At 38.0% G+C, this 16366-nt stretch overlaps 1 protein-coding gene across 3 annotated transcripts in view; it reads right to left on the bottom strand.

The window, feature by feature from the left end:
• Positions 1-16366, bottom strand: part of LOC128860399 (serine/threonine-protein kinase BRSK2) — a 138037-nt gene that overhangs the window by 15941 nt on the left and 105730 nt on the right. For all 3 annotated transcript variants that reach the window (XM_054097913.1, XM_054097914.1, XM_054097912.1), the window contains 2 exons: positions 3515-3730; positions 2750-2949 (listed from right to left, as the gene is read on the bottom strand). In XM_054097913.1, coding sequence (XP_053953888.1) covers positions 2750-2949; positions 3515-3730 — 416 coding nt within the window. The remainder of the gene's footprint in view (positions 1-2749; positions 2950-3514; positions 3731-16366) is intronic.

Genomic DNA, 16366 nt, shown 5'->3' with positions numbered 1-16366 from the left:
AAAAAAAGGATCTAATATGATAACCCTAAGCATCCAAATCAGGTGAACCAGGTCCATCAAAAGTATTCATGCTTCAAAGGTTATGTTGTGCATCTGGTGGGATTAGAATGGTGTCATCTATTATTAACTCCTTAAGCCTGCAGCTAATCCATTTGAATCGAGCAGTCAAAGAAAAGCGACCGGAGTGGGACAGCAGGCATGACAAACTGATTTTGCTGCATGACAACGCTACGCCATACGTCGCTAAATCGGTCCAGAAATATTTAGAGGGACTGAATTTGGAAATCTTGCCCCACGAGCCGTATTTCTTAGACATTGTACCTTCGGATTATGATCTGTTCAGATCAATGCAGTCAGCCTTTATTGGAGAGCGGTTAGTTTCTTCGATACTTCGAGAGCATCGCAAACTGGCTCCATGAATGGATCAAGTCAAAAGAAGTCGAATTTATCGTCAGAGGAATCCGTATGCTGCCTAAAAGATGGAGTAAAGTTGTAGTTTCCAATGGCACAAACTTCACATAATATCATATATTATTTAATTGTTTAATTAATTCCTAACTTTGGCTAAGAAAGGATGCGAACTTATTCCCATAGCCAATAGAAATTGTACAATATTTTCCCAACATTTTTATCATGAGTTTCCCTCCATTCGTGTTCTGAACTCCATAAACAAGAAATTCTTTGTTTGATTCCAACTTTTTTTTTTTTGGTTGTTGAGTTTTTCTTTTTTTATTAAGTTTAATTTAGTAAACTAGAAACTTTGCTAGAGTTTTATTTACAACCGTTTTGCTAGCGATTATTTCTTTTACTCGTAAGTTCTTTAAACATTTTTTTTTCGATTCGACAATTTTTAAATTTTTCTTTGATTCCATAAGCAAGAAATTATACTAGGATTATATTCGCCTCCTTCTCGATTCTGAGTTTTGCCGTCACTCGTAAGTCAAGTAAGACAAAACATTTTTTTTGTTTTTTAAATGAGTTTATTTCTATAACCCAGAATTGTTATATTTCGTGGTTTACAAGCTTTAATAAACCAGAAATTTTACGTTATACGACGATCGTTTGAAAAGTCCGCGCAAAAATTGAAACTACTTAATTGCTTGGCGGAAACCTTTTTATTATTTTTTCGACGTAGTCTCTTTTTAGGCTTAATCACCGTCCAACACTGTTCCAGTTTGCTGATCTTTTCCAAATTCCGATTTGTACGATTCTAAAAAAATAGACATTCGTTTCTGTAATCACTTCCTCGTTTGAATAACATCCTTTTCCCATCAGCCATTTCTTCAGAACGAACAGCAGTTCGAGGATTCGAGGAAGCCAAGTCTGGAGAATAGGGGACGGGGTGTGAAACGAGAACGGAAACCTAATTCCATTAATTTTGCAACCACACTTGCTAAGGCATCAGATGGTGCGTTGTCGCGATGGAAGTGGAAAATCACTGAACCTCCTCGATTCAACTTAATGCCAATCACTAAAAAATATACCAATCTGGCCGAAACTTCGTTCGTGTTGTTCGAAGAGCTGATACTAACTAAACCTCGTTACACGCCAGTAGTGACATCTCTCTGATTTTGCACGGACTATTCAAACCACCCTTGTATATGTCGATGGAACGGAGTTGTGCTATTGCCTGCTGACGGGCGACTGCAATTAGAAAAGCCCTTTCTATCATTTGTTGGGATTGTTGTTGTTGCTGAAGTGGTATTTCCACTGAAATAATCCTAATTAGTGACCAGCACCGTTTTACTACCACCGTTCCTCGTATAATGATGTTTTTTATTTTTGTTTTTTGTGGTTCTAAGCCATATCCATTTAGTGAGGTCCAAGTATAGCAGCGAATTCTTTATCTCGATGTCTGAGATCTCATTCATTTGCAGCAGGAGAGGCTTACCAAAGGAGCGGAGTCGTGCCCCAGCTAGCCCTGGACATTCACATAAGTAGTAGAAAAGACTTTCCTTCTCACCTTCCGCTTGACAGCTCCTGCAGATAGGATTGAAGGGTAGGTACTTTCCAATGGCCTGTAAGGGTTGCAGTGATGCGTGTGATGTTTGGCCGGGAGCATCCTAACAGATCATTTGTCCTTTGGATTTCGTATAACTTGGGCTTTATCGAATGATTATCACGCGCTAGCCCATCCGGCTACGGAAGCTGAATTATATATGAGATTTTTTGGCTTGCGAGTCTAATACATTTAACTCATTTCATTTTTTTTGCCATGAAAGTTTTCCTTTCTCTTATGAATTTGTTTTTATTATATAAGTCGGAAAAAATAAATTTGTTTACACTCCTGACTTTAATTCTGTAAATAGAAAAAATTAAGTTTTATTCGCGATTTTTATTTTGTGAGCTTTTCTTTCATGCCTGAGTTTAATTCTATAAACCAGAAATTTTATATTTGTTGCAAACTTAGTTAAGAATCGAAATCGAACCGGTAAAATATGAATTAAAATGCAAGAGGTACATCCTGTAGTCAAAACTTGCCCCTTGAATAATTCACTGAATAAATTTTACAGTCAAAATGTCCGCTCTTTCCAGCACAAATGCGATATGCCGCATAACCAACAGAGGGAATATTCTATAGTACTCAAATATATTGAATTAAGGCTCATTATTGAACGCACTTCTAAGCACCTATCCAATGTACGCGACATGGTGCCATAAGCCGCCTAACCGTCTACCACAAGTCGCGATAATCGCCGCTTGAGGTCAATCCCCAAAACACAGATCCGGCCACACGCACAATACTTACTTCGTACTCAATAGCTCCTGTATGAGTTTTTCCTTTTCCTTAAAGCACCCTAACGAGCAAATCGCATTTAAGACATCCGGATCCACCGCTGAGGCGGAAGGTATGACATGCGTTTGCACCACCTCCATCATCGGCAGCTCCAACTCCAATTCACCTTTGCCGCCAGCCGTAACCCATGGATGGCGATTTATCTCGGACAACTGGAAGAAGAAATGTTTTAGCAGCATTCGAATTTACATAAACACAAAAAAAGAAACGTAAAATGTGCGAAATTGAAGAAGAGGAAGTGAATGGCGCGTAGGGAGGAGGTAAGTGGGAGACTTAGGAATGTAAATGCAAATGATTGTAAATCAAATGCTCGAACTGTTTGACAAACGAGTGCGATTGGGAATTGACTGGTTGACGACTAGAGCACACACACACACACATGATTTATATACGAGTATAGATATGTGAAAGCTCTCACACATCCTCGTACATAAATGCACACCAGTCCGACGTGCAATTGCCAACAAGCCAACCAAGTCAATAATAAACTATAACGCAATCAGTGCAGCTGCCGTCAACAATTGTCACTTTAATGACTGACTGCCTGACGATTTATTGTGCTTTGTTATTGTGTAGCTTGGTCGGGGGTGTTTGGAGATGAGTCATTGGCTTCATGCTTGTCCTCGTGTGCACGCATGTTTACATGTACACACACACATATACATAAACTTAGGTACATATACACATTTGTCTGCAGTTACGCAGCTGATGACTCACCGTCAGTCGTCGATCCGGATTCACCTCAATCATGCCGCGCAACAGACTCTGGCAGTCTGGCGGCACAAAGTGCGGTATGTGAAACACTCCTCGCTTCACTTTCTCCAGCAGTTGGCGCAAGTTGTCGTCATCGAAGGGCAATGCGCCCACCAATAGCGCATACAGGATAACACCACAGGACCAAACATCCGCTTTACGTCCATCGTATTTTTCACCCTACAAAATTGGTAATACAAAAAATAGAGGAGAAAAGAAGAAAACAAATGATATGAAAGTAAAGTAGTTAGTTTTATTGTGAATGCATTACTTTTATATTTCCGTCATTGCTGACTGGTCATATTCATATGTAAGTATTAGGGATGTTAATCCCGGTGTTTTGGGATTCCGGCTTACAATCGCGGAATTTTCGGGATTTATTATTTGTAAGTTTGTAAGCATATTAAGGCAGAAAAATTCCTTTTTAAATTAAAAACAAAAAACATTAAATTTAACTATAAAATTAAAATTATATTGCAAGAAATTTTCAATTAAAATTATATAAAATTAAAATATTTCAGTCAATGCTGACTAGCCATGTTTATATTTAAGTATTAGGAACATAAGCTCCATTGTATCGGGATTTCGGTTTATAATCCCATAATTTTCGAATCCCGACAGTACATAACCATCCGAGTAACCCATACGGAAGGCCACTATTCGGCAAACCATCGGCAAAATTTCAAATAATTTTACATTACTGGATGATATTCGACCGATTAGACCCAGAGTAAAGAGAATATTCTAGCTGTAAATAAGAGTTTTGCCAAAGACCCGTAAAAATCAATTTGGCGCCGATCCTAACAACTTGGCCTATCTTATGGCACTACTTGGGCGGTTTCACACAAAGAACATGGTTTGAAAGCACATTGAAGCCGACTGATCTTCCAAAGTGTCATAATTTCAGTCCTTGGGCTCTTGAAAAACTAGCCGATGATTCACATTTTGGATTGCCATATTCGGGCTGAAGAGCAAAGCGAAGTCATTCAAGAACAGCCATTACGGCCATTGAAAGCAACCGTTTGGTGCTGCCTATGGGCTGAAGGAATAAGCGGCCCATATTTCTTCGAAGATGTGGCTGGCGCCAATGAAACAGTGAATGGCGAACGCTATCGCGTCTTGATAAACGTGTTTTTGATGCCGAAAATTTAAGTCCATGATCTCTATAAAATTTGGACGGATGGCGCTACTTCCCATACAGCCCGTGAAACAATGGATTTACTACATCGTCGTTTCGGTGAGCGAGTTATCTCTCGCGCCGGTCCAGTTAATTAGCCACTAAGATCGCATGATATCACACTTTTCGACTTGTATTTGTGGGGTACGTAAAGTCGAATGCTTTGTGGATAAACCAGTTTGAATTAAGGCATTGGAAGCCAATATTACTAAAGTTATTCACGAGATGTCGACCGAAGATCCCAGTGAGTCGCGAGGCATTCAAAATTGGTGTTTACGGATGGTCGATTACGGCGCAGTTGTGGCCAACATTTTAAAGAGATTATCTTGGAAAAGTAAATGTCATATATAATTCCACACAAAAATAAAAAAGATTAGCCAATCAATTTCAATTTTCGTTGTTTTATTTGAACTTAAAATCCGATACCTTTAAATTGATCACCCTTTATAACCTAACCTAATCTAACCGCAAGCCCACTTTACTACTTTGGCTGTACAGGGGAGACGAGTATTAAAGCAAAATATGATATTACTTAAACCCACAATCTAAAATTTACTTTAGTCTCTTTGGAGTTTGGAATGGCTTAGCTAAATTTTGGAATTTAATATTTTCTTTTATATTTTCTTTTATTTTACAACGATTTTTTTGCTGTTTGGCAAAGGTAAGTATTCAGTCGATATAACTCTTTCTGCTCTACAGAACTATGTTAATTGCAGTTTTGAATTATGTAATTTTCTATTAGTTTGGAGGCTTAGAAATGGAACACCCAAGAGGCAAAAATTAAGTTTTCGACACCTACTCTTTCTTCGTCTGCTTTTCATCGAGGTCAAATAGCTGCTTCAAATCACTTTATAAGGAGAAGGTCGCCAAACCAGTCGTGAATTAGCGGGAAAAATGAGGTGCGATCATAAAACGATTCTCAATCACCTTTATTCATTGGTATTTACCGAAAAATTGGAAGCCTGGCTGCATCACGAGCTGAACGAAAAATACAAAGAAATTCACCTTCAAATTGTTTCTCGGCATCTCGTCCGACATCGAGCAACACGCGGTCATAAACAGCGCTTTTTGCACCGAATCGTCACGGAAGTTGAGAAGTGCTGCTTATACATCAATATAAGGCAAAGAAATAAGTGGATTGGATACGCAAAAGTCGAGAGTTAAGCCGGATCTTCAGCCGACGAAGATCATGATATGTGTTTGGTGGCCTGGGAGGGCACAGTGCACTAGGAAACGCTCGAAAAGAATGCCACGGTCACCAAGGAGCTCTACATTGCCTAGCTACACCGCGTGAATGAAGCTATTCGACTGCAAATATTTGTTCGACATGGTCAAAGCATACTCCGTCACGACAACGCCTGGCCGCATGTTGCACAAGTCGTCAAAACCGCACTCTAAGAGCTCGAATAGGAGGTTCTTCAGCATCTGCCGGAATTCCATCTTTTCCGCTCTCTATCAAACCGTATGAAGGGCGTTACGTTCGATAACATAGAGGTCCTTAAAAACTGGCTCAGCAACTTCTTTGACACTGGACCAAGCGATTTTTGGCGGAACGACATCAAAAAAATTGGTCGTGGGGTGGGAAGAGGTTGTAAACAGCAACGGCGAATATAAAATTGATTAACTTATTGATATAATTTTGTTTTTTGTTTAAATAAAAGTCTTTGGTAAAACCGCTACGAACTTATTCTTACAGTTCCAGATTCGTACTAGCCCTGTCTAGAAAAGGAAGCAGGACTATCGTAGGTATACTGACAGGCCACAATTTGTTAGCGGCGCATGCATAAAAGATGGGAATTGTAAACAATGATAGTTGCAGATTTCGCATTGAACTAGAGAAGAGGGAAACTCTAGAACACCGTCTATGTGCCTGTCCTGCATTAGCTAGTACCCGAATGAAATGCTTATGAGCTCTACAATATGGGAGGTTAGAAGCTTCAGCTCGAGGTTAGAGCTTTTGAGCTTACTAAGATTTGCAAAAGACGCGGGCTTATTACAAGAAGCCTACTACAAGGAAACGTAAGGGTCAAGCTCCATCTGGTACCACTAAAGACTAATAGGTCTGTGTGATGGCTTTCAGCCAGCCAAGTCAACCTAACCTAACCTATTCTTATAGTTCAGGTAGAAATATAAGACGATTCAATATTTTTCGAAGACTTTTTTTGATTTCCAAGGAAGAACTTTATTTAATTTCCAATTTCCATAAATTGAAAATTTTGGCAATTGAGAGAAATATTGTTATTCGTTTTAGAGAGGAATGGCAATATCATGCCTTGGTTAATATATAACCCATCTCGCTCACTGCATTTGTCTTGTGCTTCCTGATTTTTTTTTTCTGCTATTTATATTCCGAGGTTATGAAACTAATTCTAGCTACTAGTTTCTACTGCACGATTTATCTGCAATACCAAATAACTAATGTGCAACTAAGTAATTCAACTTTCTACGATTTCAATTTCATTCCGAACAAAAACAAGTTCTTTGCGCTGCTTTGCTAAAAATTATTGTATTTCTAAAAGGAATTTAGTAAAGTTTATTTTGTTGTTATGTTTGACAACGGAAATGCACAAATAATTTCACCATTCACTTCGCAGCGCTTGCATCAGCTGGGGTGGGTCATCAACTTTGGGGTTCACAAAGTAGTGAGTATTTAATAGAGCAAAAAGGGCTCTGAGAGAAGGAGGAGGAGGTTTTGATAATGAAGATGTTTCCGCAGGAGGGTAGTTAGAGCTTCAAAAGAAATCTTCAATACATTTGATTGGGGTGCATAAGATGGGGTATGCATAAAAAATATTCAAGGGGTGTGGGCAGTGCGTAAACAGTATGAATGGGAGCGCCTCATTTATTACTTCAAAAATGCGTAGCGCTGCTTTTGCCAATAAATTTTCTTTGCCTCAGAAGACTTGCTGTTCTCTAGCAAATCTTACAAGCTGTTAAAAGCTTAATGGAGTGCGCAGTTCGTGCAAAGTTTCGTGTGTGAGTCATATTTCAAAGTGCATAAAATAAACAAAGTTGTACGAAAAGCATTAACATTGACACTAATTGTTTGCATTGCAAAGTCAGTTCGCTATAAGTAAAGAAGAAGATGTAGTTTGTGGTAGTTGGAGGAATGTGTGTGAATTTCCTATCAGCGTTCGTTCTTTACACTTTTTAGTTTGGTATATGGGGGATATGAATTTTGCCAACACACCCTCACAATGTTTATATGTAAAGTAGAGGAGACTCCATCTAACGTTTGGAATTTGAATACTGATTTGATTGGATTTGACAGTCAAAATAACATTACCCAATTGGCAATGGCCGGGTATGACAGCCATTCTAGGAGCAATTCTTGTGCTTCTTTTGGCAGACTGCAGACCTTCCTCTCTACCTTCTTTGTTGTTTAGGAGATGGGTCACTAGGTAAGGTGGGCCTTCACACAATCTTTGCTAAGAAATCTCTTGGAATTTATTCTTGAATAGTTTTATATTACTGTTTTTTTTTATAGCTAAGAAAGGAAAAGGAATTCAAAAACTCTAAGAAGTATGAAGTAAGTTCGAGTGTAGTAATAGTTTTCCCAATATTTTTTGAGTTTTTCTTTTGAAAATGCATCTCTTTACACATACGGTTTTTTGGCTTTCTCAAAACCGCTCTATATCTCCCATTTGTGCTAATTGTTTGCGGATGCTTGCGCAAAGGGAATGAAGTTACAAAAATAATGCGTTTGAGCAAAGACCTTCCAATTGCGCTTCTCAGGAAGCCTAGTTAGTTGAGCCAAATAGGCCAACATTTATTTTATTTATGTATTTATGTATTTGTATGAAATCTAATTACAAATAATTACGTTCTAGTAATAAGCCAACTATCAGCTGAGGCTACCGGCCTAAAGCGCAACGTGCTTCCATATTTCCTATGGAAAAGAAGGTTAGGGTGGCTTTTTTGGAGAAGCTCACTTGCTAATGCCCACTGATACTTAATCTAACAGAAAATTTATTGACTGTTACAAAATGGGTCGCTTGGTTGAGCATTTTTGCGGAAATTTTTTTTTTTCAGGTGGAGCTCATTTTCACTTCTGTGATTACAGGGTGAACGATACGTAGTGTGACCTATTCAAAACACCATAACTTTTTTGTGTGAAATTAGTTTTTATTGATTTCAAAGACAAAATTGTTCAAAAATGATTACAATTTTAACATATATTCACTTTATTTCGATATGACCACCTTTTGCCTTGACTATAGCCTTCAAACGGTCAAGAAATGAGTTGCATGCTGCTCGAATGTGATCTTGAGGTATTTTCCCATTCTCGTATAATCGCTTTTTTCAGCGCATCCATACTGGCTTATTTTTTAGCCCTCACTTTGCTCTCCAAAATGGACCAGTTGGAATAGTCCATCGGATTTGCGTCTGGTGAATTCGAAAGCCATTATGTGGTCGAAATGAAGTGTGGAACATGATTTTTTAACCATTCTTGGTTCACAGGAGCTTTATGAGATGGTGCTGTGTTCTGCTGAAACGTCCATGGTCTACGACCGAAATGTTTGCGTGTACACGGCTCTAAAGCAGCTTCTAAAACATTTTCCCAATAATAAGTAGCATTAACTTTGACACCAGGCTCGATAAAAACGATTGGAGAGCGTCCATCAGCGGTCACTGCGACCTAAACCATTACTTGCGATGGGAAATTGCTTCGAGTGGCCATACGTAGGCTCAAATTCTCGTATGAGCGTTCGATCATGTAAACAAGATCCTGAAATGTGAGTGTTTACGAACTGCTCAATTGGGACATTTTTTTCATCAGAAAACACAATGTTAGGAAATTCGCCACGTTCGTGCAAGTGCAGCAACTCCTTTGCTCTTTCGCACCGAACTTTTTTTTGCTGGGGTGAAAGATCGTTTGAATTCCATCACAGAAAAAAAAAATTCGACAAAACTGAGACGCAAATGCGGTTGATGGCTTATAAGCAATATATTGAACTGTCATTAGAACAATTTCGTTGTTGACGTCGTGAGCTGTTTTACAAATACAAGCCGTGTGAAGTTGGTAGCACTTCATATCGTTCACCCTGTATATTAACAAACATAATTGAGAAATTCCATGTGAAGTGATTCATATACTAAAGATGACGATGGTCGATTTTACTAAAAATTTTGAGATGTTTTCTATATTAAAAATTTTAGTATATAGCGTTTTAACGTGAGATATCGTCAGTCTTTTCTAATATTAAACAATTTTTTTAGTATAATTTAATATACTTCCTTAAATTTTTTTTTGTAATTTTTTTAACAAAATATTCTTTACAAAACATTTCTTTTTGTCATTTTTGAAAATATAAGAAAAAAACCTCAGAAATGTTTACAAAAAATTTTAAGGTAAAAAATTTTTTTTTTTCCCAAAATGTTAAAAAATTTTAGGAAAAATGTTTTTTTGACTAAATGTTAAAAATTTTTAAGAAAAAAAATATTTTTTTCACAAAATGTTCAAAACTTGAGTATAAATTGCTTTAAAGTGAGATATCTTCAGTCTACTTTAATATTTTCGGATATAATTTAGTATACTTCTTTAAATTTTTTTTAATGAATACACTTTTCCAAAAAAAATTTTTTTTAGAAAAAACCTGAGTAGTGGGTTTAGTGATTAACAATTTTTTTTTTAGTATAGTTTAATATACTTCTTTAATTTTTTTTAATAAAATACATCTGTGAAAAATATTTTGTTTTTTGAATTTTGAAAATTTTCAATGTCAAAATTGACAATTGACAAAAATGTTTACCCAAATGTTTCGTTTTTCCCCAAAAAAATTTCCTGAAAAAACTATATTTAAAAGAAAAAATTATAGAAATGCTAAAAACAGGAAGATATTTCAGTTTAAAGAACCCTGTACCTAAATGTCAGCATTGAATAAATCTTCAAATTATTTAACTTTTTGAAATTTTTTTCATTTTATTAAATTAAAATTAAAAATCGACAAATTTTCAGAAAAATCGGCGACAATGTCTAAAATACTTTATAACTTTACATGGAATCGCTCAATTCTATTTGTTAATATAGTCAATAGCAAAGTCAATTTCACATTCGATCTTTTCTTGACTTCGAAAATCGAATAATCAATCAAAATGGTGATGGGAATTGGCCGGCTAGAAACTGTGTGTCGCCCTCAGATCGTATCCACTCTACATTATCAAACATGGTTTAATCATCTGAAGGCTGACCTGAGGAAAAGCTCACGATACGGGTGCTGATGAAAAGTACTCAAAGGTGCTTTGAGTAAGACAAAGGAAACACGTCTAGCAGAAGATTGGAAAGGATGTAAAGACGCTCCGAGAATCTATAAGAAGGAAATCAGAAATGCCCAAAGGCAATCTTGGAAATCCTTTTGCGAAGTGGTTGAGGGGCAACTGAGACTCACAGAATTCGTAAGATATTTGCACCCGCTTAAAATTGGCAACTCCTTCAGAAAAGCGATGGTAGGTACATTCACTACAACTAATAAAGAGTCTTTAGAACTTTTACTTAACACTAATTTTCCAGGCTGCGCAGACATTACTAGGCATAGCATGGAAGATTCAGAACATTGTGCTGAAGTCAAAATAGACGTACCAGAGGACCTACTCTTATGGGCGATTAAAAGTCTCAAACTCTTTAAATCACGGAGACCAAATGGTATTTATCCATCGGTACTGCAGAAAGTCGCTGGATACTTAACACACTGGCTACTAGCAATCGTTAGAGGTTGCTTTTTTCATGGACATATATCTCTTCAGTGGAGGCAGGTACAAATTGTTTTCATTCCAAGAGCTGGTAGAAACTCACATACTCCCCCAAAAGACTTAAGACCGATATTTCTTTCTTCTTTGGAAAGGTTGAAAGAATTTCACTTAAGCCTAACTAAAGATACAAATCTTATCTCTATGGCTCAACATGCCCATACAAAAGGGAAATCGGTTGAGACGGCTCCACATAACCTTATTTACACGGCAGAGAGCTCACTGCACAAACAGGAATTTACTTTAGCTGCTTTTCTTGATATTGAAGGCGCCTTTGACAATGTTGAAGGGAGGGGTGCAATTACTGCAGCACTCACTGATCTTGGGGTAGAACCACGCTTCGTAGGCTTCATTGGCAAAATGCTAAATAGCAGAACCATTGAAGCGGAACTAGGAGAATCGGTGCTCAAAAGATTGGTGAGTCGAGGTGCACCGCAAGGTGGATTCCTCTCACCGCTTTTATGGAACGCAGTTGTGAATAAACTTCTATTATTACTCGAATCGGTGGGTTATAAGGTGATATCTTACGCCAATGACGTTGTTATTGCTGCCTCTGGTAAATCTGTATCTACATTAACAGACCTAATACAAAATGCTATAGATATACTTTCTTGGTCGGCAGAAAAGTGTGGTCAAGGAGTTAACCCAAGCAAAACACAACTCATATTGTTCAATAGGAAACATATAATCTCTCACTTAAGTCCAATTATGCTTAAGGGTGAGTCTCCTGTCAAGTCAAACTTCTTAGAAAGAGTTAAGAAAGCTAGCGTTTAATGCCTGTAAGAGAGTTTTAGGTAAGACCTGGGGAATTAAACCGAACGTTTCTCATTGGCTTTGTTCTTGTTGCTCAAAAACAGATCAGACTACACAGTCCCCGACCTTAACTTCAAGAAAGACTTTCGGGTACGTTTTCCACCGAGCTGGCTTCCATTCGGAGCCACTCAACCTATCTCAGTCAATTCGACTTCCTGACTATGCCAGCGTGTTTCAGGCAGAACTTTCAGCGATCAGAGAAGCATTCACTAAAATTCTACAAGAACTGTCTTTTCAGACAGTCAAGCAGCTATTAAGGCCTAATATTCCAATTCCATTTCATCCAAGTTAGTTTTACAGTGCAAAAAGGAACTAGAGCTGCTTGGTCATTGGCTTGAAATTACTCTGATATGGGTTCCCGGTCATAGGAATATACGGGGTAATGATATAGCGGGTGAGCTAGCAAGAAAAAGTTCGGCACTAGACATAGCAGAAGCGGATGCAGTCTCCAATCCACTGACACTTGACACTATAATGCTTTAGCCGAAAGAAGATGGAAGAAATTAACTTAAACACATGGCCGTCGTACAAAATCCAAAGGACGAATCACCTGTTAGGATGTTCTCGACCATACATTTCACGTAACACTGCAACCCTTACAGGCCATTGGAGAGTAGGGGATCATGCAACCAGAGTCAACCTCCCCTTCAATCCCATCTGCCGAAGTTGTCAAGCGGAAGGGGTGAAGGAAAGTCTTTTCCACTTCCTATGTGAATGTCCAGGGCTAGCTAGGGCACGATTTCGCTCCTTTGGTAAGCCGTTCTTACAGCAAATTAATGAGGTCTCAAACATCGAGATAAAGAATTTGGTGCTACGCTTAGAGCGCACTAAATGGATTTGACTTAGAAGCAAAAAAAAAAAAACATCATCACACGAGGGCAGTGGTAGTAAAACGGCGCTGGCCGCTAATTAGGATTATTTCAGTGGAAATACTCAACAACTTTAGCATATGGGGCGCCACAAAAACCTCACCATCCACTGCTTTGGACATTATGTAATATCTGCCACCTATTAATTTCTTCTGCAAATATTCAGCGGCCTGTTCCGCTTTTGGGCTCAGAGTGAATTAACAATGGAAGACTGTCACACATGAAATTTCAATCAGCTTAGACTCCTATATGAATATACCCAGTGACTGTGACTATCACCCAACACACCCGTGAAGATCTACATGGACGGATCTGAAATGGACACTGGTACAGGATCAGGGTTAGATTGCGAAGAGCTTTCTATCAGTGACTCCTTTAAACTACCGGATCACTGTAGTGTTGTTCAAGTGGAAATAAACGCTATTCATGAAGCCTTAAAATGGTTAGAGATAAATAGAATATCAGCAACAGATGGATTCTATCAGGCAGCCAAGCTGCCCTGGATGCATTCCAAGTAACATCAAGGATTGTCTTACGTTGTCGCCAATCTCTTAATGAGATGGCCAAAGCATATCGTATCATATTGTGCTGGGTTTCAGGCCACAGAGATATACCAGGGAAATGTTGGGCTGACCAACTTGCAGGAGAAGGTACCTGTATGCCAAACATAAGTAATTTTATGGAGGTACCTTTCGCAGCTTGTAAGCTTCTTATTAAGGACGCACTAGTCAGTTCTGCAAATTAAAGATGGATTAGTGTCAATACCTGTGAAATTGCTAGACAAACAATGCCAAGGCTAAACCTACGTCTGTCCAAAAATATTATAAAATTGAGTAGACTTCAAACTAGAACTTTAGTAGGGGCCCTCATAGGATATTGTCTTTTAGGAAGTCATGCAAGGAGATTAGGCGTTTACACGCATGATTTCTGTCGTAGCTACAGAAATGAGGAGGAGTTGGAAACAATTCAACACCTTTTTTGCATATGCCTAGAAGAAGGAACCGCGTTTTCAGATCCTACTTCTTAATAAATACGGATGCTCTATACACTTTAGGTAACCACCTTTACGCTTTGTCCAAAGCTCAGGATCATAATAAGAATAATTATTAAATATCTACAGTTTTTCGAAAAGTAAAAATATTTCATCTCCAAGTCCCAATGAAGCTTTTTGTAATTTCTTCATTGATATCCTAATTTCAAAAGCCATCAATAATTTATTGTTAGAATTTATGTCAATTCATATGCTTGGAATTAGTTTTACGACATTGCCTTGACACTAAGCGGGTGCGACACACTAAAAACTATGTACGTTGGTTGTACATTTTGGTTATAGGAATGTACAGTTAGTAACAGAAGTAAGTATACACCGGACACGTTTTCAGTGTTCCCCCAATCGATTCCTTCAAACAACCTGAGTTGTAACAAAACTGTGTTTTATTTACATAAATGAAATACAAAAATAATATTTAATCCAAATAATGACAAAATTTTAAAAAGGTACAAAATTATAAATAGCTTTTTATATTAAACTTTGTAAAAATTCATGTCTCAAAAGTAAGTATACAGTTCATCATATTATGAATTTGTGAAATCAAAAACATAATTAAAATCAAATCCTGGTATTTGGTTGGATAACCATTAGACTTTACAATCGGTTTAAGTCGTGATGGCATTGATTTCACCAAGTTTTCAGTTATAGCTGGTGGTATTTTATTCCATTCCTCTTGAAGGACGTTTTTCTGTTGTTCCTTATTTCTAATTGGATGTTTACGTATTTGCAGCTTTAAATGTTCCCATAAATGTTCGATTGGGTTGGTATCCGGGGACTGTGGCGGTGTTTTCAGCGGTTTTCGCACATTGTATAACATCCACTTTCGTACAACGTTGGATGTGTGCTTGGGGTAATTATCCTTCTGGAAGATAAACGTTCCTCCAAGGCCCAATTTCTTAGCCTTTTCTTTTAAACTATTTTTCAAAATATTTAAATAACCATATCGGTCCATAATATTTTCGATAAATAACAAATTTCCAACCCCGTTCGCAGCCATACGTCCCCAAACCATCACAGAGCCCCCTCAATGCTTCACAGTGCCGGTCATATTGTTTGGATCCAGTTCAACGTTAACTTTTCTCCAAACTTTTTCACGGCCATCAGATCCACAGATACTAAACTTACACTCATCAGAAAATATGACTTGGTTCCAAAACGTTTGGTCATATTTTTCATGATCTTTTGCGAATGAAATCCGTTTACTCCGATTGACACTACTCACGAAGGGCTTTTTCCTAACACTGCGCCCATGATAACCAGCACTATGCAAAACCCGGCGAATAGTTTGGGTGCTAAATTGTTTTCCAGTCTCATGTTAAACTTCGGATTTCAATTTGGGGGCACTTATTTTGGGGTTTGTTCTGATTTTCCGTACGACTAAGCTTTTTTCTCTGGGACTTAAGAGCGGCGGACACCCACAACGCTCTTTATTAGTGGTGCTTTCTGCTCTTTTATATTTATTCACAATCTTTTGAACTGTAGCAAAACTCCTATCTACGAGGGCGGGTCAATAAGTCAGAGACTTTTTGTACTTCTGACCTCTTTACTGAAAAAGAAATACTGCTCCTGTCAATAGGCATCTGTCAGCTGACTCCTGTCAAAATTTGAACGTACTGCGTCAGTTGGTTTGTGTTTTACAGCTACCTTTATCAGACTACCCAGTAATTCACAGTCGACTACAAACGCAATCGTGTAGCAACTTCACAGGAAGGTTTGGCGTTGTTTAATCGCAATATGGAGGAGTTTTTGCGTCGTTTTGTAACCGTGGACGAAACATGGATCCATCACCACACACCAGAGACCAAACAACAGTCGAAACAGTGGGTTTCTAAGGGTGAATCGGCTTAATAAGCACACGAATTTCAGTTTTTTTTCCATTTTCTCCACAAATTACTGGGTAGTCTGATAAAGGTAGCTGTAAAACACAAACTAACTGACACAGCACGTTCAAATTTTGACAGGAGTCAACTGACAGATGCCTGTGGACAGGAGCAGTATTTCTTTTTCAGTAAAGAGGTCAGAAATACAAAAAGTCACGGACTTATTGATCCGCCCTCGTATCAAACGACCGATTTCCCGCAATGATTTATGTTCCTTGTGATATTTTATAATCAGTTTTTTTAAATCATCAGAAAACTCTTTTCCTCTTGGTGCCATCA

This window comes from Anastrepha ludens, chromosome 4, assembly GCF_028408465.1.
Source record: "Anastrepha ludens isolate Willacy chromosome 4, idAnaLude1.1, whole genome shotgun sequence".
Taxonomy (NCBI): domain Eukaryota; kingdom Metazoa; phylum Arthropoda; class Insecta; order Diptera; family Tephritidae; genus Anastrepha; species Anastrepha ludens.
This window is presented reverse-complemented; position numbering and strand designations above follow the sequence as displayed.